We start from the raw sequence: 26,020 nt of genomic DNA on the forward strand, positions 1-26,020 counted from the left end.
TTTGTCCTTCCGGTGTGAGACTTGTTTAGTGAAATTATTCTTCACACCATGTCCAGTCTTTATTGCCTGCTAGCTCCCTGACATTCCTTCCTCATTCTTCTTCTCCACCCAAAGGATAAGAAATCAAATAACCCAGGGGTTCCCTCTTTTGATGCAGTTGGGACACTGACTCCACACAAGCCCATCCTGGAGCAGGATGCCGTCCCCACCACTGACCCACAACACATACCCGGAGCCAGTGTCCTTCCCTGGCACCATCCAGGCATTTATGATGTGATGAGAGGCCTGCCTGGCTCTTATCAGACATGAAGGTGAAGGTGATGAATGGTTATACTCTCATTATTGTGTGTGTGTGTGTGTGTGTGTGTGTGTGTGTGTGTGAATGACCTCTGAGTCCACATCCCTACCATTTCATGATGTGATGCTGGGAATCTCTCTCACTCCCAGGCTGTTATTAACATTTTTGTAGAATGTCTCTTTACTCTTGTGTTGATTGGGGATTCTGTTATACCGCAATGTGCAAGACAGCATGTTAGCTTGGGGTCCTGTGATCCACAGTGATCACCACTAGGACTCATGAAAAATATTTGTAATTGATTAAAATTTCAGGTCAGGAGAATTTAAGTACAAGTAAGTGCAAGTTCTACAGTTGAATTCCAGGTCTCTAAGAAAGAGACTGGATAGGTAAACACACAATCAAGTGTTCAGAGGGGCTCCCAGGGGGAAACTGCTCCATGGAGAGGAAGCCCAGTCCCTGACAGGAAACCTGCCCATAACCTCAATCTGAAACTGCTCCTGGGCCTTCAAGACACAAGTGGTGAGGAGTGTGCACCCCCTGGTGGTCCTGATCCCTTTCAACACGGAGGTTTGTGTCTGAGTTCACATTGAGTTTGCCTCACTGTGTCCTTCGCACAGTAATACACAGCCGTGTCCTCGGCTCTCAGGCTGTTCATCTGCAGATACACTGTGTTCCTGGCGTTGTCTCTGGAGATGGTGAATCGGCCCTTCACAGCGTCAGTGTAGTATGTGCTACTTCCATCATAGCTAATAGCTGCGACCCACTGCAGCCCCTTCCCAGGAGCCTGGCGGACCCAGCTCATGTCGTAGTTACTGAAGGTGAATCCAGAGGCTACACAGGAGAGTCTCAGGGACCCCCCAGGCTTCACCAGGTCTCCCCCAGACTCCACCAGCTGCACCTCACCCTGGACACCTGCAGACACAAGACATCCTGGTCAAACAACTGTCCCACATCCCATGTTTCTCTCACTCACCTTCACTCACCTACACAAGGTCTCTTGTTCTCTATGAGTTACCTTGTAAAATAGCGACAAGAAAAACCCAGCTGAGCACAGACTCCATGGTGGTTTGTCTTTGTTGTGTCCTGATCACTGAATCGGGTCACCTGGGGATCCTGGGGCTGGGGCTCCTCTCCCAGCTGCAGGGTCGGGACTGGGCTGGTTTAATCAGTGAAGGGAGGGCCCTATTTGCATATCCTCTGACTATATAACCAGCTCCAGACTTACATTCGTGTATTTAAAGCCAACACAAGTGTTGCACCACTATTCTATAGCAATTTGTGTAGTGGCCCTCTGAGTATATGAAGCTCTAATGACAGTTATTTTTTAATTTCTTGGTTCATTTCAAAAGACACATCAGTATAGGTAATTTTCTGGAGATATTTCATCTTGTTAATAAATTTTAATCCTAAATATTTATTTTTGGTGCTAGTGGAAATTGGATTATTTTGTTAATTTTGTACATGTAATTTTTATTTATTTTGTAGGAATATATCTTTATTTTATTTGCTGATTTTATATACTGATTCTTTTGCTGAGCTCATGAGTTATTTCTTCCAGTTTTTATGTGACGTTTTTACTCATTGACTCTATTAAGACATTGTCATAGGAAAATTAATTATTTTCTTTCCAGTTTACCACTTTTTCTTTTTTTAAATAAAGTTTTCTTGCTACATTTACTGGTAGGTCCTCCAGTCTGGGGAAGAAAGCATTTTCCTCTTGTCTTCAGGATGCATTGTCAGTTTTTTTTTTTTACATGCATCCTATGTTTATTGCAGCATTTTTTAAATAATAAATTTATTTTTATTGGTGCTCAATTTGACAACATACAGAATAACACCCCGTGCTCATCCCGTCAAGTGCCCCCCTCAGTGTCCCTCACCCAATCACCCCCACCCCCACCATCATCCCCTTCCACCAGCCCTAGTTCGTTTCCCAGAGTTAGGAGTCTTCCATGTTCTGTCTCCATTTCTGATATTTTCTACACATTTCTTTTCCCTTCCCTTCTATTCCCTTTCACTATTATTTATATTCCCCAAGTGAATGAGACCATATAATGTTTGTCCTTCTCCGATTGACTTATTTCACTCAGCATAATACCCTCCAGTTCTATCCACATTGAATCAAACGGTGGGTATTTGTTATTTCTAATGGCTGAGTATATTCCATGTATACATAAACCACATCTTCTTTATCCATTCATCTTTCAATGGTCATCGAGGCTCCTTCCCCAGTTTAGCTATTGTGGAGATTGCTGCTCTAAACATTGGGGTGCAGGTGTCCCAGCGTTTCATTGCATGTGCATCTTTCAGGTAAGCAGTTGATATAAGGTAGACTTAGAGGAGACAATAATTTCATTTTGTATGTGGATGACCTACCTAATATAAAGTGACAGTCTACAACTCAAATCAGGAGAAGGTGAATCATCATGTCCTCTGCCTATTTCCGATTGTAGTTTTCACTTTGTGGTTGTTTAGTTTGGTAATTTATTTTTCGATTTTGGAAACCAGCCTTAATCTGGAGATAGATTTGCAAATCTCTTCTCCCATTGTTTTTATTCTTTTGGAAGATGTTATTTATTTATTCATCAGAGATGGAGTGAGAGATTCAGAGACCGGCAGAGGGAGAAGTGGGCTCCCCACACGGAGCCTAATGCTGGTCTCAATCTTAGAGCTCTAGGAGTCCCAGGCTAAAGACAGATGCTCAAGCTACACAGGCATCCTTATCTTTTCCAGTTGTTAGGTTGCCTTTTAATTATGTTGTGTTTCCAATCTGTACTACAGCTCCTTCCTTTATGTCGTGCATAGAGTTCACTTTTACTTTTGTTTGCCTTCCCTTTGGAGTTTCAAGTACCAAGAACCTCTTGTGGCTGAGGTCACAAAATCTCCTTGATTTTGATGGTTTCTTGCCTCACATTTAGGTCTTTCGTCTACTCTGAGTTTATCTTTGTGTGGAGTGTAAGAATGTGGCCCAGGTTCATTCTATTTGCAGCTGTCCAATGTTCCCAACACCACTTGTTCAAAAGATTGCCCTTTTTCCAGTCAATCGTCTTTTGTAATTTGTCGAGGATAAGTTGGCCATAGAGCTGTGTGTCCATTTATGGGTTCTTTTTCTATTCCATTGAACTTGTGCGTGTTTTAATGCCACTATTATACTGTTTTGATAATCACAACTTTGAAATCTGGAATTCTGATGGCTTTTGCATTGTTTTTTTTTAAGTTTTTATTTATTTAGTCATGAGAGACACAGGGATACAGAGATAATGGTAGAGACTCAGGCAGAGGGAGCAGCAGGCACCATGTAGGGAGCCTGATATGGGACTTGTTCCCAGGTCTGCAGGATTAAGCCCTGGACAAAAAGGCAGTGCTAAAATGCTGAGCCACCCAGTCTGCCCTGATTTGTTTTTTGTTTCAACATTCTTTTGCTCACTCAGAATCTTTTCTGTTTATTTACAAATTTTAGGCTTTTTCCATTCCCTAGAAAAATGTTGGTGGTGTTTTGATAGGGTCCTATCCTGAGTCTTCACCCTCCTTACCTAAGTGTTCCCCTAAGACTCCACCTCCTTCCCCATCTCAATGGCATTAGGTTCCAACATGGGCATGGTAGAGGTCACACAGAGGGAACTGATATCAGCACATGACTGGTCAATAAGTTATTCCCTACAGGTGGAAGGTTCTCCAATCCAGCTCCTCATCCTGGGGATAAACATGGATCCAGTAGAAGCTTCTGGTCTCTGCGGACAGTGTACCCATGACCTTCAGTACCACCTGGTGACTTTGGGAGAGGACATGTTCCACCTGAGACCCTGGGTAGTACCTCAGGCATCTTCTATTATCATTTCATGATTTGTGGTGCTTTCTTGAGATCACTAACCATTTTCCAATATTTCATATTGTTTCTCGCTACGTCGATTTTTTTTATAGGTGCATATATAGGTTAACCTATTTTGGACATCCTCAACATGGAGATATTTGTAATTTATTCCTATTTAGTGACAAGTGTAAAGAAGTGTAAGCAAATGTGTGCTCTGTGAATATAGAAATAACTGTTTCTTATAAAGCAACAAATTTTAAAATCACACACTGAAGAAGTCAACTCAGAATCTTGAGTCTATAGAGGCTCCCTGAGGGAATCTTCTCCATGGAGAAGATATAGAGCCCTACTGGAAACCTGCCCAGAACCTCCATCTCAACCTGCTCCTGGGCCTTCAGGACAAGAAGTAGTGAGGAGTGTGCACCCACATCATTTATTTCCCTTAACCTTTCCTCATGGTCTTTTAATTGTTTTCCCTTTTTTTCTCAGCTTCCTTCCTTGCCATCAATTTGTATTCTATTTCACTCACTCTTTCTTCTATGTCATTAAGACTCGTCATTAGCACTGAGGTGGGCACTTGATGGGATGAGCACTGGGTGTTATTCTGTATGTTGGCAAATTGAACACCAATAAAAAATAAATTTATTATTAAGAAAACAGACTCATCATTAGGACTTCCAGTTTAGATTGCATCTCATTCGATTGAGATTTTTAATTTTGGTCTAATTAGATGTAAATTCTGAATTCATGAAGTCTCTTGAATCCTTTATGCTTTTTTCCAGAGCCACTAGTAGCTTTCCAATTATGCTTCTGAATTGGCTTTCTGAATACGAGTTGTAATCCAAGTTCTGTAAGTCTGAGGCAGAGAGTATTGTTTCTTTTCTTTCTTTTGTGGTTATTTCTTCTGTCTAGTCATTTTGCTCAGTGCGGAGTGACTGTTTCAGTGGGCTGCATCAAGAATATTAACCACAACCTGAGTAAATTTCACCCTAGATAATTCTGACAAGGTAGGAGGCCAGAAATTGAAAACAAAGTACAGAATGAAATAAAGCAAAAGATCCACTAAACTGAAAATCAAATTTTAAAGCTAAGTGGTAAAAAATAAATTCCAAGAATCCCAAAAGAGAGAAAAAAAAAGAAAAGAATAAAAAAGGGGAAAAACCAAAAGTAAACAGGAAAAAAAGGTAGAGTGCCATCTAGTTCTATATACTGTAAATCCCTCATATACACCTCTAGGTTTCCAGCGCTGCTTGTCAAGAACTTGCTCCTCTCCTGACCTTACAGCTGGTGTTCTGGGGGTGCGGCTTGCTGTGCTGATTCTCATGTGCATGTGCCTGGGTGGAGATGCCAAACCCCCTGCTGGGTGCTGGGCTCAGTGAGAGCTGTTTACCTGATTTCCCTGCTCCCTGGTGGCCCATCTCTTCCAGGCACAAGGTGAAACAAGGAGGAACAGAAGCCAGGTCTCCAGCTCTGGAGTCAGATCTTAGCTAGTATCTACCGCAGTCTCCCAGTTGGCACTGGCCTTGATGCTCCCAGCTCAGCCTTTTACTGCCATCAATGTAGGTAATTTTTATTGTACAATATTTTATACTTCCTGAAGTTGAATCCTAAATACTTTATTTTTAATGCTGGAGTCAACAGAATTATTATGTTAATTGTCTTTTAGGTAATTTGTTGTTAGTGTGTTGAAACATAAATTTATTTTCCATGTTGATTCTGTATCCTATAGATTCTCTGAACACATTCATTAATTCTCAGCGTTTGTGAGTGGATTTGACCCTGTAGCAGATCATGTCATATGGACTCAAATAAGAGGAAGTGTGGCAAGACGGGTGAGAACCTCTGGGACAAGAAAGCCCAGCCCTAGAGAAGTGGGAACTTTAAAAAAATCTACACTGGATTCTCCCCAAAATGAAAAGTGCTTAGCAGAGAAATTGGACAGAATCGCAGGAGGGGCGGTGAAGCCTCCAGTTTCCCAGAGTCACTAAGAGGAAGTGCACCATGGGAAAAAACACACCAAAACTTGTGGGTAGGTCCCAGTAAAGACCTGGAGCAGCCTGTAGGGCATTTGGGAGAAGCCAGGCAGGCAGGGGTTCCGGACAGTGGGGTCTGTATATTGCTGCCTTTGGGAGGAGCAAGCCACGGGAGTGCAATTCCAGAAGCGCATGACTCTGGATCCAAGGGCACCCATCAGACAAACCCCAGGATCCTGCATTGCCCAAGGGACAGCCAAGACTCTCCTGCCACCTGAGCCACCAAGCTGTGCACATCAGTGCCCCCCACTGCCCCGGGAGCATCTAGGCCAGTTGGGGGGACTGGGATACTGGGTTTCCTACTTCAGGGAGCTGACTCCAGGGCTGGAGACCTTGCCATTGCCATTTTGTTGTTCCTCCATCAGAAAGAATCCATACCCACCATTTGCTTTGTCATGGATGGAACTGGAGGACGTTATGCTGAGTGAAATAAGTCAGTGAGAGAAAGAAAGCAAATATGTGGTCTCACTCATATGTGGAATATAAGAAATATTGCAAGGGACTATAAGAGAAAGGAGGGGAACAGAGTTGGGAAAATTAGAGAGGAAGACAAACCATGAGAGACACTTAATTGTGGAAACAAAGTGATGGTCTCTGGAAGGGAGGTGGGGAGGTGGATGGGGCGACTCATTGATCTGTGGAGGCCGAGAAAAATTAAGGCCATTCCACAAGAAGTTTAGCATTAGCACAAGTACAGCCATCTTAGGCCCCCGTGAATAAGAGCTGAACTTTAGAGAAAAAAACTGCAGAATGTCCTCGGCAGGGAATCCCATATCAGAAAGACAACAGAGCTCAGAATTGCCCTTGGGAGAGAATCCTATATCAGAAAGACTACAGCCCAAGCCAGTGACAGAAAGCCCCATATTAGAATGAGAAGAAAGCTCCATGCCCCTGAAAGCCACATCTCAGAATGTAAACAGAGCTTGAGAAATTCATCCACCCCTTCTGAAAATCCCCTAGACCAGCCCATAAAAACCCAGCTGTAACCCACTTTGGGGTCCAAGTCCCTGCTCAGCTGTGTTTGGGTATACTTGGACCCAAGGTCGAGCTTGCTAATAAACCCTCATGTGCTTGCATCAATGTCAGCACCTTGGTGGTTTCTCGGATTTATAAGCTTGGGCACAACATTTGGGGATTCGTCCGGGATCCGAGAAATCCCCAGGACCCCATCTGGAGGATTCACGCGTGGTGAGGGCTCTCAACTTTTTCCACCTTTTGTGCAAATATTCTCTGAGAGCTCTAAACTGTACTTTTACCTGTAGGAATTCCTTTTTTTTCAATGATAGTCACACACACACACAGAGAGAGAGAGAGAGAGAGAGGCAGAGACATAGGCAGAGAGAGAAACAGGATCCATGCACTGGGAGCCCAATGTGGGACTCGATCCCGGGTATCCAGGATCGCACCCTGGGCCAAAGGCAGGCACTAAAGTGCTGCGCCACCCAGGGATCCCAGGAATTCCAATCTGTATTGTGTTGACATCAGCTCAGGCAGACGCACTGGCAGGCCATCGAATGGGGGTCTTGAGGAGACGTCCCTTTCCCCCGCCTAGAGGACAGTGTCTTCATCTGTGAGGACGGGATCCTCATGTAAGGAGGACGGTGGTCCTCATCTGTAAGGAGGACAGAGGTCCCCATCTTTAAGGATGACAGAGGTCCTTATCTGTAAGGAGGATGGAGGTCCCCATCTGTTAGGATGACAGGGTCCTCATCTCTGAAGAGGATGGGAGTCCTCATCTGTAAGGAGGAAAGGTTCCTCATGTAAGGAAGATGGGGTCCTCATCTGTAAGGAGGTTGGAGGTCCCCAACTGTAAGGAGGATGGAGGTCCTTATCTATAAGGAGGACAGAGTTCCCCATCTGTAAGGAGGAGGGGCTCCTCATCTGTAAGGATGACATAGGTCCTCATCTACAAGGAGGATGGGAGTCCTCATCTGTAAGGAGGATGGAGGTCCTCATCTGTAAGGAGGGCCGGCTGCCAGGCCTTCAGATTACTTTCTGTTTTGTCTCTGCGACCACACTGGAAAGTTTGTCTGTGTTACTATGTTTGTCTGTGTTACTATGACTGTCTGTTTGTCTGTGTTACTATGTTACTATGTCTGTGTTACTATGCTACTATGTTTGTCTGTGTTACTAACTTTGTGTTACTATGTCCTTGTTAACTCTTTGTGCAAATGATGTGTTTTGATGAAAGGTATTTTTAATAACAAATGTGGCAGGAAAATTCAGTTTCAATTCTTTTCAATCTATGCCTTTAATCAACCTTAATTTTGAATTTCTCAGATCATTCCCCCTGACCCTATGGGCTATGTAGAGGACTTGTCTTCTGTCTCCAAATCTAACACATTGCAACTTTGAATGGATCACATGCATCAGGAAGACTGCCAGCAGAGCCCACCAACCAAAAGATGCCGGTGTCCACTTCAAAAAGACACAGAGTCTTGCCTATAATATTCCTGCAATTCTAAATTTAGAATTTAGCTGAATTTCAGAGGGTTTCAGGTAATGCAGTTCTATTTGTAAGTCTCTAACAACTCAGTCACTGTGTTCCACTGCAGTTAACTCTGTGATCTTCTATAATCACTTTGATGAGCTTACCTAATGCAGAATGAGCTCATTCAAGCAGAGATTGGGACATAATAAACTCGTGTCAGAATGAACATTTTCCATTGTATACCCTATATTTCTATTTTTCTTATCCCTCCTAACCTAACAGTATGGTGCTGCTTTGCAAGTGTAAGTCTTTCATGAATTCCTTTTACATTCAAATACTATATTCCATCTAAGAGAAGAAAAATATCTACCATGAACCTCTTCTACAGATTTATCAGGTATTTTTGATAACAAATGCAGCAGAAAATTTCCATTTCAAACCAATTTCAATTTGTGCCTCTGATCAACCGTAATTATCGTTTTCTTAGATCAGTCCCCCTGAACCTGCGGGCTGCATACAGGACTTTTGTTCTGTTTCCAAATCTAGCCCATTCCATCTTTTTTTTAAATGTTTTATTTATTCATGAGAGACACAGAGAGAGAGAGAGAGAGATGCAGAGACACAGGCAGAGTGAGAAGCAGGCTCCGTGCACGGAGCCTGATGTGGGACTCAATCCCTGAATTCCAGGATCAGGCCCTGGGCTGATGGCGGCACTAAACTCCTGAGCACCCATGTACCCTCCTTTCCATCTTTCAATGGAACATATGCATCAGGAAGACTGCAAGCAGAGCCCAGCACCCAAATGGCACCTGTGTCACCTGCACAGAGACATGGAGTCCTGCCAATAATATTCCTGCAATTATGGTCCTTCGGGAGCATCTGTTCCCTCCTTCAATCCCCAGTCTCACTGCTAGGCGGTGCATTGCTCCTTATGTCACTTGTTGGGTGACCTTATGTGCATGGACCACATATGTCTATAATTGCTTCCTGAAACATAATATAATATTAGTACAATACTCAGTAGGCTTGTACAAACAAAAATGAGTCCTTAAGATCCAGAATCAGAGTAGGGGTGAAAATAAGTTTACGATACTCTGAAACAAAACACCAGGGTCTAAAGTTCACCTCCAACATATAAATCAGAAAAAATTAACCACACCATCTTTAGTATAAGATAATATGGGAGAGAGAATTTAACATGTCAGAAGTTGTAGGGGACTCAGGGCTTGTCACATCACTGAAACAGCTGGATAGTTATTAAATCATTTCGAACATCCATGAAATGGATCAGAGTTGAACAAGCAACAACAGAAGGACTCCTAATAGAATACTGAGCAGGTTTTGAAGTGCTGGAGCTTTGCGGTGTTGACATTGGGGAGATACAGTCATAGGGATGACAGCAGGAGGGAGGTTGCTTGCAGAAGCTACTGTCTAGGATTTTAAGGACAAGAGAGGAACATATGAACTTGTAGAATTCTACTCCTGCGGGGGACGGTCCTGGCATGATGGTGCTCAAATGGAAAAATAGGGAAATTTCTGGATCTAAGGACCCCCTAAGTGCCAAGAAGAAAAAGTGGCACAATGCGATGCATGGTTAAGAAGGACTGGAACCTATAGACGTGTGAACATTGGGTCTGAGTGCAGGCGTTGTGCTTTGTTTCCATAAATTGAACGCTGTGTGGTCCTGTGACATCTATTCTGAAACCAGCAGGCAGAAACTAGACCCTCTCTCATGACAAGCCCTCAGAGGACTAGCCAGGTCCACACTATAGAGCCTTTCATACTGTCATTTAGAGATCCATTCATGTGTCTGAGATACACCAGCCCAGACACAGGTATGGTGAACACATGATTCAGATGTCAACTGAGGAGAGAAAGGGTTTCATGGCTCTCTTTGAGGGCTCCCTGAAGACTCCAGCGTGCAAACATTCAATTCCAGACTAGAGGTAGGAGGCCATGTTCATAACGGCTCTCCAATGCAGCCAGGAAGAGACACAATATCCCAAGACAGGCTTCAACAAGGTGGGGTGTGAGCATCTACAGAGGAAACAACACCAACAGCAAATGATAACAATCCATTGCCAATTGCACTGTGCAATTAGACATCCATGTAAGCCCAGCTCAGGTCCAGGGCTGCACACTGCAAGAGGAACTGTGTGCTCCATCCCTTGCTCCATCATCTCACATCTATTTTCTGAATGTTCATGTCTGGAGATAGCTGCTCTTTGTATAAATGTTGATGAAATCATCACAGCCAACCAATGCCCTGCTTCTGAGCATTCAGAGATGCTCCCCTGCCTTGCTGACCATGAGTAGACTTACCTTCCCTGAAATAGCTTCACTGTTATGTAAGTTCACATGTAGACTATGGAATAGGATGGTAGAGCTGTTAGATATTGACATAGTCAGGTCATATTACCTGGTTATTGCAAATTCCATGACAAAAATTATTGCATTTAAATAAAATGATAAAGGCCAAATAAGTCATGTAGGACCCTTGAGGGGTTCCATTGAGGAAATCCTATAGGGAAACTGATCTCATGGCCAGAGAGAGAGTCACAGATGCAGGTGGGTTGAAATGAGGACACGGGGCACCAAATGTTCATCCAGTAACAAGGGACACCCTAAAGGCCATCAGTAAAACACAACCCTGTAAGGTGATGGTGAGACACAAATCCCACTGGGTCATCACATCCTCATCTTCTGGAAACGTTATAACAGAACATCCTTAAACTGAAGTTCCAAAGTTTCTGAGTATCTCTGACTCTCTTGTATCATTGTTCTCCTGTTGAGAGTGTCCACTGTGACTTTTTGACAGGTACCTATGGTTTGCAAAATATTAGTCCTAGTTCCAGGTGAGAAATGCACCCTTCACTGGATGAGGGTGGTTACATGATACTTCTCACAACAAATACAGCAGGGCCATGCCAGTGCATACATGTGTCCCTAATGTCTCTGCTTGTGCCATAAAAATCTTAGGATTATATGTTCGTACTCTGTGAAAAATGTCCAGGATGCTTTCAGAAGGATTGCTTTGAATATGTAGAAGGTACTGGGCAGCATAGAGATTTTCACAGGATTTATTTTTGTTTTTTTAAAGATATTATTTATTCATTAATGATAGAGAGAGAGAGAGAGAGAGAGAGGCAGAGACACAACCTGAGGGAGAAACAGGACAATGCCTGGAACCCGATGTGGGACACTATCCCAGGACCCCAGGATTGAACCCTGGGCCAAAGGGAAGTGACAAACCACTGAGCCACCCAGGGATCCCCAATAGTTTTGTTTTTGTTTTAAAGATTTATTTATTTATTCAGGAGAGTCACAGAGGCAGAGGGAGAAACAGGCTTCCTTCCAAAAGCCTGATGCAAGATACCATCCCAGGACCCCAAGATCACAACCCCAGCCAATTGCAGACACTCAACTTCTGAGCAACACAGGTGCCCTGACAATATTCATTGTTCTAATCTGTAATCACGGAATGTTTTCCATCTCTTTGTGTCTTCTTCAATTTCTTTCCTAAGTTGCGAAACAGGTAGAATCATTTTGGAAAAAAAAAAAAAACAGAAACAAAACTACAGCTGGAGGGCATAACAACGTTTGCAGACAAGCTCTATTATAAAGCCTTTATCATCAGGATAGCATGGTACTGGTAAAAACAACACATAGATCACTTGAACTGAGCAGAGAGCACAGAAAGGGACCCTCAGCTCTATGGGCAACTACTCCTCAAAAAGCAAGAAAAAATATCTAATGAAAGAAAGACACATCAACAAATGGATCTGAAAAAATTGGAGAGTCACCTGCATAAGAATGAAAGTGGACCATTCTGCTACACAAAGCACAAAGATAATCTCAAAATAATGAAATACTGAAATCTGAGACAGCAATTCATCCAAATCCTAGAAGCGAATTCAGGTAGCATCTTTTTGTCTTCAGTTGCAGTGACTCCTAGCAAGACTCCTCTCAAAAGGCATAGGAAACAAAGGGGAAAAAAAACTTTTAGGACTTCATCAAGATAGAATCTGTACAACAATACAACAGGCGACAAAACAAAAGGCAGCCTACAGAATAGGACAAGATATTTCCTTAACAAATTCAGCACCCAACATAACAAACCAGTCAAGAAATGGGGAGAATACATGAAAAGGCTTTTACCAAAGAAGACCGACAAATGGCCAACAGGCAGAGGAGAAAAATGATCCACATGACTTGTCATCAGGGAAATACAAATGAAAACCACACTAAGATCCCACTTATACAACTCAGAATGGATAAAGTAAAATGGCCAGAAACAATAAATATAAGGGAGGATATTGAGAAAGTGGAACCTTCTTTTATTCCTGGTGGGAATTACGCTTGTTGAGCCGATACAGAAAACAGAATGGAATGTCCTGAAAACATGAGAATAGAGTCACCCCAGGAGCCAGCCATTGCACTACAGGCTATTTACCCCAAAGACACAGATTTAATAAAATGAAGGGACACTTGCATATCAATGTTCACAGCAGCAAAGTCCACAACAGCCAAACAGTGGAAGGAGCCTCAGTGTCTATTGACAGATGAATGAATAAAGAAGCTGTGATCTATGTATACTATGGGATGTTTATCAGCCTTTAGAAACGATGAATACCCACCAATTGCTTTGACGTGGATGGAACTGGAGGATATTATGCTGAGTGAAATAAGTCCTTTGGAGAAGGAAAAACATTATATGGTCTCATTCATGGGGAATATAAAAACAGTGAAAGAGATTATAGGAGAATGGAAAGAAAATGAGTGGAAATATCAGAGAGGTTGACAGAAGTGAAGAGACTCTTAACTCTGGGAAAAGAACAAGGGGTAGTGGATGGGGAGGTGGGCGGGGGATGGGGGTGACTGGGTGAAAGGCACTGAGGGGGACACTTGATGGGATGAGCACTGGGTGTTATGCTATATGTTGGCAAATCGCACTCCAATAAACAATATACAAAATAAGATGTGCTTTATATATACAATGGGATATTACATAGCCGTCAGACATAATGAATAACATGAAATAATGTTTCCGTCAACATAGATGGAACTGAAGTCATTATATTGAGAGAAATAAATCAATAACAGAAAGGCAATGATATGGTCTCATTGATATTGAAAGACACCATAAGGGAAAGAGTGAAACAATGGGGTAAGACCAGAGAGGAAGACAAATCATTAGACACACTTAACTCTGGGGAAAAAATGAGGGTCACTGGAAGGGAGGTCACTCTGGGGAATGAGGTAACTGGGTGATGGGAGTTAAGGAGGGCACATGATGTGATGAACACTGAGGGTAGAGGGAATGTTGATAAATTCAATTTAAATAAAGAAAAAAATTACTTAAGCCCGTGTCCCCTGTTGGAACATCATACATGAGCTGGGCAGATAAAACAACAGACACTAATTCTCACAGATCTGGTGTCTGGGTCGTCTAAGGTCCATGTGCAGGGAGCTGTGGTGTCTGGAGAGTGCCCACATCCTACCCCATCCTTTCCCAGTCACCTCACATGGAGCCAGGGTGCAGGGAGCTTTCCCAGTCCTTTTTTTTTATTTTTTTTAAAGTTAATTTATTTTTTATTGGTGTTCAATTTACTAACATACAGAATAACCCCCAGTGCCCGTCACCCATTCACTCCCACCCCCCTCCTCCTCCCCTTCTACTACCCCTAGTTCATTTCCCAGAGTTAGCAGTCTTTACGTTCTGTCTCCCTTTCTGATATTTCCCACACATTTCTTCCCCCTTCCCTTATATTTCCTTTCACTATTATTTATATTCCCCAAATGAATGAGAACATATAATGTTTGTCCTTCTCCGACTGGCTTACATCACTCAAAATAATACCCTCCAGTTCCATCCACGTTGAAGCAAATGGTGGGTATTTGTCATTTCTAATAGCTGAGTAATATTCCATTGTATACATAAACCACAGCTTCTTTATCCATTCATCTTTTGTTGGACACCGAGGCTCCTTCCACAGTTTGGCTATCGTGGCCATTGCTGCTATAAACATCGGGGTGCAGGTGTCCCGGCGTTTCATTGCATTTGTATCTTTGGGGTAAATCCCCAACAGTGCAATTGCTGGGTCGTAGGGCAGGTATATTTTTAACTGTTTGAGGAACCTACACACAGTTTTCCAGAGTGGCTGCACCAGTTCACATTCCCACCAACAGTGTAAGAGGGTTCCCTTTTCTCCACATCCTCTCCAACATTTGTTGTTTCCTGCCTTGTTAATTTTCCCCATTCTCACTGGTGTGAGGTGGTATCTCATTGTGGTTTTGATTTGTATTTCCCGGATGGCAAGTGATGCAGAGCATTTTCTCATGTGCATGTTGGCCATGTCTATGTCTTCCTCTGTGAGATTTCTGTTCATGTCTTTTGCCCATTTCATGATTGGATTGTTTGTTTCTTTGGTGTTGAGTTTAATAAGTTCTTTATAGATCTTGGAAACTAGCCCTTTATCTGATATGTCATTTGCAAATATCTTCTCCCATTCTGTATGTTGTCTTTGAGTTTTGTTGACTGTATCCTTTGCTGTGCAAAAGCTTCTTATCTTGATGAAGTCCCAATAGTTCATTTTTGCTTTTGTTTCTTTTGCCTTCGTGGATATATCTTGCAAGAAGTTACTATGGCCGGGTTCAAAAAGGGTGTTGCCTGTGTTCTTCTCTAGGATTTTGATGGAATCTTGTCTCACATTTAGATCTTTCATCCATTTTGAGTTTATCTTTGTGTATGGTGAAAGAGAGTGGTCTAGTTTCATTCTTCTGCATGTGGATGTCCAATTTTCCCAGCACCATTTATTGAAGAGACTGTCTTTCTTCCAATGGATAGTCTTTCCTCCTTTATCGAACATAGTACTGGAAGTCCTAGCCTCAGCAATCAGACAACAAAGACATTAAAGGCATTCAAATTGGCAAAGAAGAAGTCAAACTCTCCCTCTTCGCTGATGACAAGATACTCTACATAGAAAACCCAAAAGTCTCCACCCCAAGATTGCTAGAACTCATACAGCAATTCGGTAGCGTGGCAGGATACAAAATCAATGCCCAGAAGTCAGTGGCATTTCTATACACTAACAATGAGACTGAAGAAAGAGAAATTAAGGAGTCAATCCCATTTACAATTGCACCCAAAAGCATAAGATACCTAGGAATAAACCTAACCAAAGAGGTAAAGGATCTATACCCTCAAAACTATAGAACACTTCTGAAAGAAATTGAGGAAGACACAAAGAGATGGAAAAATATTCCATGCTCATGGATTGGCAGAATTAATATCGTGAAAATGTCAATGTTACCCAGGGCAATATACACGTTTAATGCAATCCCTATCAAAATACCATGGACTTTCTTCAGAGACTTAGAACAAATTATTTTAAGATTTGTGTGGAATCAGAAAAGACCCCGAATAGCCAGGGGAATTTTAAAAAAGAAAACCATATCTGGGGGCATCACAATGCCAGATTTCAGGTTGTACTACAAAGCTGTGGTCATCAAGACAGTGTGGTACTGGCACAAAAACAGACACATAGATCAGTGGAACAGAATAGAGAATCCAGAAGTGGACCCTGAACTTTATGAGCTTTCCCAGTCCTAGTGAATAAATGCCCTGATCCCTTCATCAGGCTGTACCTCCTAACCTAATTGGTCCCTAGGCTCCACCTCCTCCCCCATCACATGGACATTAGGTTTCACCACACGGATGGGAAAGGTCACAACCAGTGAACTGATGTCAGCACCTGAAGGACCCGTGAGTTTTGCCCTGCAGGTCGAAGGTCCTTCAATCCAGCTCCTCTCCCTGAGGATCTTCATGGTCCAGTAGAAGACTCCGGTCTCTGAACACACCAAGTACACATGACCTTCAGAACCAGATGGTTCCTTGGGAAGAGGACAGCATCCATCTGAGACCTGGATAGGATCTTGGCCTATTTGTATTATTATTTAAAGTTTTGTGCCGCTTCCATATATTATTCATCTCCTTTCCATATGATTCAGACACTTGTCTACTGACAATGACCATGTTTCTCTTTTGTCCTTCCAGTTTTACCCTGGCTTACTGAAATTCCTCACACCATATCCAGTCTTTATTAACTGGTAGCTCCATGATATTCCTTCCTCATTTCCTCATTTCCTCTACCCAAAGGAAAAGAAATCAAACAATAATCCAGGAGTTCCCTCTTTTGATGCAGTTGGGACACTAACTCCACACAAGCCCTTCCTGGAGCAGGACGCCATACCCACCACTGGCCCACAACACACACCCAGAGCCAGGTCATTCCCTGGCACTGTACAGGCATTTGTGACATGATGAGAGGCCGGCCTGGCTCTCATCAGACATTAAGGTGAAGGTGATGAAAAGTTATACTCTCAATATTGTGTGTGTGTGTGTGTGTGTGTGTGTGTGTGTGTGTGTGAATGACCTCTGAGTCCACTTCCCTACCATGTCATGCTGGGAGTCTCTCTCACTCCAAGACTGTTATTAAAATTTTTGTATTATGTTTCTTTTCTCTTGTGTTGATTGGGGATTCCACTATACCGAGATGTGCAAGACACCATGTTAGCTTTGGGTCCTGTGATCCACAGTGAGTGCCGCTAGGACTCATGAAAAGCTTCAGATGATGTGAAGGGAGTTATTTGTAATAGATTAATATTTTGGGTCAGGAAAAGTTAGGTACGAGAAAGTGTAAGTCCTATCATTGAATTATAAGTCTCTTAGTAAGAGATTGAATAGGTAAACACATAATTAAGTGTTGAGAGGGGCTCCCTGGGGGAAAATGCTCCTTGGAGAGGAAGCCCAGTCCATGACAGGAAACCTGCCCAGAACCACCTTCTGCACTTGCTCCTGGGATTTCAAGATAGAAGTGGTGAGGAGTGCACACCCCCTGGTGGTCCTGATCCCCTTCTACAGGGAGGTTTGTGTCTGGGCTCACACTGAGGTCGACTCTCTGTGTCCTTCCCACAGTAATACACAGCAATATCCTCAGCTCTCAGGCTGTTCATCTGCAGATACACCATGTTCTTGGCGTTGTCTATGGAGATGGTGAATCGGCCCTTCACAGCATCTACGTAGTATGTGCTACTTCCACTACTGCTAATAGCTGCAACCCACTGCAGGCCCTTCCCTGGAGCCTGGCCGAACCAGCTCATGGCATACCTACTGAAGGTGAATCCAGAGGTCACACAGGAGAGTCTCAGGGACCCCCCTGGCTTCACCAGGTCTTCCCCCAGACTCCACCAGCTGCACTTCACCATGGACACCTGCAGACACCAGACATTCTGGTCAGGAAACTGTCCCACATCCCCAGTTTCTCTCACTCATCTCCACTCACAGACTCAAGGTCTTTGGTTCTCTATGAAATACCTTTTAAAATAGTGGCAAGGAAAACCCAGCCGAGCAGACTCCATGGTGGTTTGTCTGCGTTGTGTCCTGATCACTGAATAGGGTCACCTGGGGATCCTGAGGCTGGGACTGCTCTCCCGGCCACAGGGTCAGGCCAGGGCTGGTTTAATCAGTGGAGGGAGGTCCCTATTTGCATGTCCTCCAACTATATAACCAGCTCCAGACTTACGTTCCTGTATTTATTTATTTATTTATTTATTTAATTTTTTTTATTTATTTATGATAGTCACAGAGAGAGAGAGAGGCACAGAGACACAGGCAGAGGGAGAAGCAGGCTCCATGCACCGGGAGCCCGACGTGGGACTCGATCGCGGGTCTCCAGGATCGCGCCCTGGGCCAAAGGCAGGCGCCAAACCGCTGCGCCACCCAGGGATCCCCGTTCCTGTATTTAAAAGCCAGCACAAGTGTTGCACCACAATTCTATAGCAATTTGTGTAGATGGCCTTCTGACTATATGAAGTTCTAAGCACAGTTCTTTTTGAGTTTCTGCATGTATTTCCAAAGACACACATAAAAAAAAAAAAAAAAAAAAAACAAAGACACACATAAATATAGGTCATTTTCTAAAGAAATTTCAATTTATTAGTAAAATTTAATCCTAAATATTTATTTTGGGTGCCAGTGTAAATCGGATTATTTTGTTATTTTGTATATGTAATTTGTTGTTATTTTGTAAGAATATATCTTTAGTTTATTTGCTGATTTTATATCCTGATTTTTTTTCTGAGCTCATGAGTTATTTCTTTCGGTTTTTATGTAAGGTTTTTACTCATTGACTCTAGTAAGATATTGTCATAGGAAAACTCATTATTTTCTTTCCAGGTTACCAAGTTTTCTTTTTTTAAAAGTAGTTTTCTTGCTACGTTTTCTGGCAGGTCCTCCAGTCTCGGGCAGAAAGTATTTTCCTCTTGTCTTCAGGATGCATTGTTTCTTCTAATCATGCAGTTGATATAAGGCGGACCTAGAGGAGACAATAAATTTCATTTTGCATGTGGATGACCTACCTAATATAAAGTGAGAGTCGACAACTCAAATCAGGACAGGGTGTCTCTTCATGTCTTCTGCCATTTCTGATCGTAGTTTTCACTTTGTGGTTCTTTAGTTTGGTAATTTATTTTTTGACTTTGGAAACCTGCCGTAATCTGGAGATATATTTGCAAATCTCCCATTGTTTTTATTCTTTTGGAAGCTGTTATTTGTTCATTCATGAGAGACAGAGAGATATGCAGAGACGGGCAGAGGGAGAAGTGGGCTCCCCCAGAGAGCCTGATGTTGGTCTCAGTCCTAGAGCTCTAGGAATCCCTGTGCCAAAGACAGATGCTGAAGCTACACAGGCATCCCTATCTTTCCAAATTGTTAGGTTGCCTTTAAATTATGTTGAGTGTTTCCAGAGCTGTAAGACAGCTCCTTCCTTGGTGTAGTCCATAGAGTTCATTTTTACTTTTGTTTCCCTTCCCTTTGGAGATTCGAGTACCAAGAACCGGTTTGTGGCCGAGGTCACAAAATCTCCTTGATTTTGATGGTTTCTTGCCTCACATTTATGTCTTTCATCTACTCTGAGTTTATCTTTGTGTGGAATGTAAGAATGGCCCAGGTTCATTCTTCTACTTGCAGCTGTCCAATGTTACCAACACCACTTGTTGTAGAGATTGTCCTTTTTCCAGTTGATAGTCTTTTGTACTTTGTTGAGGATAAGTTGACCATAGAGCTGTGTGTCCATTTATGGGTTCTTTATTCTATTCCACTGACCATGTGCGTGTTTTAGTGCCACTATTATGCTGTTTGGATGATCACAACTTTGAAATCCGAAATTGTGATGGCTTTTGCTTTGTTTTTTTTTTAAGTTTTTATGTATTTACTCATGAGAGACACAGAGAGACAGACAGAATGGCAGAGATGCAGTCAGAGGGAGCAGCAGGCACCATGCAGGGAGCCTGAAATGGGACACGTTCCCGGGTCTCCAGGATCAGGCCTGGACAAAAATGCAGTGCTACAACGCTGAGCCACCGGGCTGCCCTGATTTGTTTTTTGTTTCAACATTCTTTTGCCTAGTCAGAATCTTTTCTGTTTAGTAACAAAATTTATGCTTGTTCCATTCCCTAGAAAAATGTTGGCGGTGTTTTGGTAGGGTTCATATTGGATGCATAGATTGCTCTTGGTGGCGTAGACATTATATGAATATTTATATTTCCAATACAAGAGAATAGACTGTTTTCCACATATTTCTGTCTTCTTTAATGTCTTTCATACGTATTTTAGAATTTTTAGACTATAGGTCCTTTCCTCTTTGGTTAGGATTATTCCTTATTATCTGAAGTTTCATTTGTTTTTTAATTTTTTTTGATGCTTGAACCATACAATTTATTGAATTAATTTTCAATGTATAGTAAAAGGCAAAGGAAATAGATGATCATATTAACAAATGGATATGGGTTCACTGATACAGTTCATCAGGTCATTAATATTTACCTATTACCTCTGTCTTTTGTTTTCAAATAATAATAACAAATAATTAACACTTTCTGAGTTCTAGGCACAGTTATACACTTTTCAAGTACACTTAACATAGCCCTAGTTGTGCATTTTTTGTTTTGGGGAAATGATGAAAATATTCAGTTCACAAAATACACATTTGGTTTTATTTCCTAATTATTTTTTTTATTGGAGTTCGCTTTGCCACCATATAGTATAACACCCAGTGCTCATCCCGTCAAGTGATGCTTCATTGCCTGTCACCCAGTCATCCCTACCTCCGCCAACCTCCCTTACCACTACCTCTTCCCAGAGTTCCTTCCGAGAGTTCCTTTCCCAGATTTAGGAGTCTCTCATGTTCTGTCGACCTCTCTGATATTTCCCACTCATTTTATCTCCTTTCCCCTTTACTCCCCTTCACTACTTTTTATATTCTCTGAATGAATGATACCATATGTTTGTTCTTCTACGACTGACTTACTTCACTCAGCATAATACCCTCAAATTCCAATCATGTCGAAGCAAATGGTGGGTGTTTTTCATTTCTAATGGCTGAGTAATATTCCATTGTACATATAGTCCACACCTTCTTTATCCTTTCATCTTTCGATGGACACCGAGGCTCCTTCCGCAGTTTGTCTACTCTGGACAGTGTTGCTACAAACATTGGGGTGTAGGTGTTGTGGTCTTTCAGTGTATCTGTATCTTTGTAGTAAATCCCAGTAGTGTAATTGCTGGGTGGTAGGAAAGCTCCAGGGGAAGTTGAGAGATTAATAGTATATAGAACTAGACATTAAATAAAATATTGAATTAGAAAAAGGAATCCATTTTTGTGTGTGTGTGTCAGGTGGTGAAAGTAGGGGAACAGCACAGAGTAAACATGAATTGTCAAGCTATGACCTATTCCCTGTAGAGGAATAGTAGGTTCAGATGAATGCCAGTAGACACTTGTTCATGGATTCTGAGTATCCGGCAGTACCCCGTATTTTTTTTCTTTTTTTTTTTTTAATTTTTTTTAGTACCCCGTATTAACAGGGCTTTCAAACAGGGATGTCATGGGATGATGGGTGTCTGGACAGGCTGAAAGTAAGGTGTGGGCATGGATGAATTAGGAAAGGCAGGCATGGTTTCAATTTCAACCCACATGTTACCACAGTGGGGTCATGATGGTTTTGGTTAATTAATATGTGCTCCCTATTGGGGATAAAATGTGTAAATCAAACATATTCAATCTCATTACCCTATATCCCAATGTTTATGACCTTTTGAGGTATAATTTCTCCCTTTCTAACAAAATTAGATGAAAATATCAAAATCATTGAGACATTTTTAAAAAGATTTAACATATATATTATGGCAGATTTTCTGTCAGTTTTTAAAAATGTCCATTCTTCTGTTGATGGGATGAGCAGTGGGTGATATGCTTTATGTTGGCAAATTGAGTCAAATAGAAAATAAATAAAAAGATATTTTAAAATAGTGTCAAGAAAAACCCAGCTGAGCACAGACTCCATGGTGAGTTGTGTTTTGTCCTGATCACTGAATGGGTCACCTATTGTTCCTGGGGCTGGGGCTCCTCTCTCAGATGCAGGAACAGGTCTGGGATGTTTTATTCAATAGAGATAGGCCCCTATATACATGTCCTCTCAGTATATACTCTGCTTGGGATAATTTCTATGAAACTGTTGTGACCAGAGATGTGACTGCCTTTGTATGTTCATATTTACTTCTTTGGAAAACTATGGTTTTTTTATTATGTAATATTCCAGACTTCAGACTTTGTGTCCACGTGGTACTTTGTAATTGTATTTGTATTTAACTCTTGATTTGTAGGTGTCATGTTTTCCCATACAGTGATGTGAACTCACCCCTTAAATTGTAAAGGGTTTCTAATGTGTCCTTGTGCACATTTTCAGGTGAGTCTAACCTGTGCTCCTCTCCACAGGATTTACTGCCCCTCTGAAACACCTGAACGACAGAGTGGCAGGGTTCCTTAGAATAGTGGATCCTGCATGTATTGGGGATCACATGATTTTGCTAAATTTAGAATTTAGTTGAATTTCAGAGGGTTTCAAGTAATGCAGTTCTAGTTGTAAGTCTCTAACAACTCAGTCACTGTGTTCCACTGCAGTTAAATCTGTGATCTTCTATTTTTATTTCTTTAATTTTTATTTATGATAGTCACACACACACAGAGAGAGAGAGAGAGAGAGGCAGAGACACAGGCAGAGGGAGAAGCAGGCTCCATGCACCAGGAGTCCGACGTGGGATTTGATCCCGGGTCTCCAGGATCGTGCCCTGGGCCAAAGGCAGGAGCTAAACTGCTGCGCCACCCAGGGATCCCCAAATCTGTGATCTAAATCGCTTTGATGAGCTTAACTGATGCAGAATGAGCTCATTCAGGTAGAGTTTGGGATATAATAAACTGGTGTCAGAATGAACATTTTCCATTTTATAGCCTATATTTCTATTTTTCTTATCCCTCCTAAACTAACAGTGTAGTGCTGTCTTTCCACTGTTAGGTTTTCATGACTTCCTTTTACATTCAAATACTATATTCAATCTAAGAGAAGAAAAATATCTACCATGAACCTCTTCTACGGATTTATCAGGTATTTTTGATAAGAAATGCAGCAGGAAATTTCAGTTTCAATTCAATTTCAATTTGTGCCTCTGATCAACCCTAATTTTTATTTTCCTAGGTCAGTCCCCCTGCCCCTATGGGCTGCATACAGGACTTCTGTTCTGTCACCAAGTCTAGCCCATTCCACCTTTGTTTTTTTTTTAATATTTTATTTGTTTATTCTTGAGAAACACACACACACAGAGATGCAGAAACTGAGGCAGAGGGAGAAGCAGGATCGATGCAGGGAGGCAGATGTGGGACTCGATCTCTTATCTCCTGGATCAGGCACTTGGCTGAAGGCAGTGCTAAACCACTGAGCCACCCGGGTATCCCCATTTCCATCTTTGAATAGATCATATGCATCAGGAAGACTGCAAGCAGAACCCCCCACCCAAATGGCACCTGTGTCACCTGCACAGAGACACAGAGTCTTGCCGATAATATTCCTGCAATTCTAGTCCTTTGTGAGCATCTATGACTACCTGAAAGCCCCAAAGTCACTGCTAGGAGGTGCATTGCTCCTTTTTTTGTCACTTGTTGGATGACCTTATGTGTAGGGACAACATATGTCTATAATTACTTCCTGAAATGTAATATAATATTAGTACAATATTCAATAGGCTTTACAAACACAAATGAGTCCATGAGATCCAGGATCAGAGTGGGGGCAAAAATAAGTTTACGATATTCTGAAACAAAACCCCAGGTTTCAAGGTTAACCTCCAACATATAAATCAGAAAGAATTTGCCACACCATCTATAGTATAAGAAAATATGGGAGGGAGAAGTGAACATATCAGAAGATTAGGGAGACTCAGGGCTTGTCACATCCCTGGAACAGCTGGATAGTTATTGAATCATTTTGAACATCCATGAAATCAATCAGAGTTGAAAAAACAACAACAACAAGACTCCTAATAGAATACTGAGCAGGTTTTGGAGTGTTGGAGCTGTGTGCTGCTGACTTTGGGAAGATACAACCATAGGGATGACAGCAGGAGGGAGGTTGCTTGCAGAAGCTACTGTCCAGGATTTTAAGGACAAGAAAGGAACACATGAACTTGTAGAATTCTACTCCTGCAGGGGATGACATGTCATGATGGTACTCAAATCAAAAAAAGGGGAAATTTCCTGGATCTAAGGACCCCCTGAGTGCCAAGAAGAAAATGTGGCACCATGTGATGGACGGTTAAGAAGGACAGGAACCTGAAGATGTGTGAACATTGGATCTGAGTGCAGGTGTTGTGCTTTGTTTCCATAAACTGTACTCTGTGTGGTCCTGTGACCTCTATTCTGAGACGAGCAGGCAGAAAGTAGATCCTCTCCCATGACACCCTCTCGGAGGACCAGCCCAGGTCCACACAACAGGAGCCTTTCATATTGACGTTTAGAGAACCCTTTATGTGCCTGAGATAAACTAGCTCAGACACATATACAGAGAACATGGGATTCAGACATAAACTAGGACAGAAAGGGCTTGATGGCTCTCCTATGAGGGCTCCCTGAAAACTCGGGGGGGCAACATTCAATCCCAGGTTAGAGGTAGAATGCCATGCTCAGAACGGATCTCCAGTGCAGCTAGGAACAGAGTCACAAAACCCCAAAACAGGCCTCAACAAGGTGGGGAGTGAGCATCTACAGAGGAAACAAAACCAACAGTAAATGATAACAATCTATTGCCAACTGCACTGTGCATTTAGACATCCATGTAACCCCAGCTCAGGTCCAGGGGCTGCACACTACAAGAAGAACTGTGTGCACCATCCCTTGCTCCATCCTCTCACACTTATTTTCTGAGTGTTCTTGTCTGGAGAAGCTGCTTTTTTATAAATGTTGATGAAATTGTCAAAGCCAACCAATGCCCTGCTTCTGGGCTTTCAGAGCTGCTCCCCTGCCTTGCTGACCATGAGTGGACTTACCTCGCCTGAAATAGCTTCACTGTCATGTAAGTTCACATGTAGACTATGAAATAGGATGTAAGAGCTGTTAGATATTGACATGACCAGGTCATGTTACCTGGTTATTGCAAATTCCATGACAAAAATGATTGCATTTCAATAAAATGATAAGAGGTAAATAAGTCATGTAGGTCCCTTGAAGGGTTACATTGAGGAAATCCTAAAGGGAAACTGATCTCATGTCCAGAGGGAGAGTCACAGATGGGTTTGAAATGAGGACACGGGGCACCAAATGTTCATCCAGTGACAAGGGACACACCTAACAGACATCAGTACAACACAACCCTGTAAGGTGATGGTGAGACACAAATCCCACTGGGTCATCACATCCACATCTTCTGGAAACATTATCAAAGAACATCCTTAAACTGAAGTTCCAAAGTGTCTTAGTATCTCTGACTCTCTTGTATCATTGTTCTCCTTCTCTGTGACCAGTGTGACTTTTTAACAGATACCTATGGTTTGCAAAAGTTTAGTCCTAGTTCCAGGTGAGAAATGCACCCTTCATTGGATGAGGGTGGTTACATGATACTTCTCACAACAAATACAGCAGGGCCATGCCAGAGAATCAATGTGTCCCTAAAATCTCTGTGTGTGCCATAAAACTCTTAGGATTATATGTTCATACTCTGTGAAAAATGTTCAGGATGCTTTCACAAGAATTGCTTTGAATATGTAGAAGGTTCTGGGCAGCATAGAGATTTTCACAGTATTTATTTTTTTTGTTTTATTTTTTTTAATTTTTTTTTATTTTTATTTATGATAGACATAGAGAGAGAGAGAGAGGCAGAGACATAGGCAGAGGGAGAAGCAGGCTCCATGCACCGGGAGCCCGACGTGGGATTCGATCCCAGGTCTCCAGGATCGCGCCCTGGGCCAAAGGCAGGCGCCAAACCGCTGCGCCACCCAGGGATCCCCATTTTTTTTGTTTTAAAGATTAATTTATGTATTCAGGAGAGTCACAGAGACAGAGGCA

At 42.2% G+C, this 26,020-nt stretch overlaps 1 pseudogene and 1 gene segment (V, D, J or C); both read right to left on the minus strand.

The window, feature by feature from the left end:
• LOC144321318 (immunoglobulin heavy variable 3-33-like) overlaps window positions 1–1,437 on the minus strand; it is a 47,515-nt gene extending 46,078 nt beyond the window's left edge. Inside the window, 1 exon segment of the V gene segment in view lies at window positions 1,314–1,437. Coding sequence covers window positions 1,314–1,359 — 46 coding nt within the window.
• LOC144319975 (immunoglobulin heavy variable 3-23 pseudogene) overlaps window positions 1–26,020 on the minus strand; it is a 186,786-nt pseudogene that overhangs the window by 119,929 nt on the left and 40,837 nt on the right. The window lies entirely within an intron of this gene.

Source organism: Canis aureus, chromosome 9, assembly GCF_053574225.1.
Source record: "Canis aureus isolate CA01 chromosome 9, VMU_Caureus_v.1.0, whole genome shotgun sequence".
NCBI lineage: Eukaryota > Metazoa > Chordata > Mammalia > Carnivora > Canidae > Canis > Canis aureus.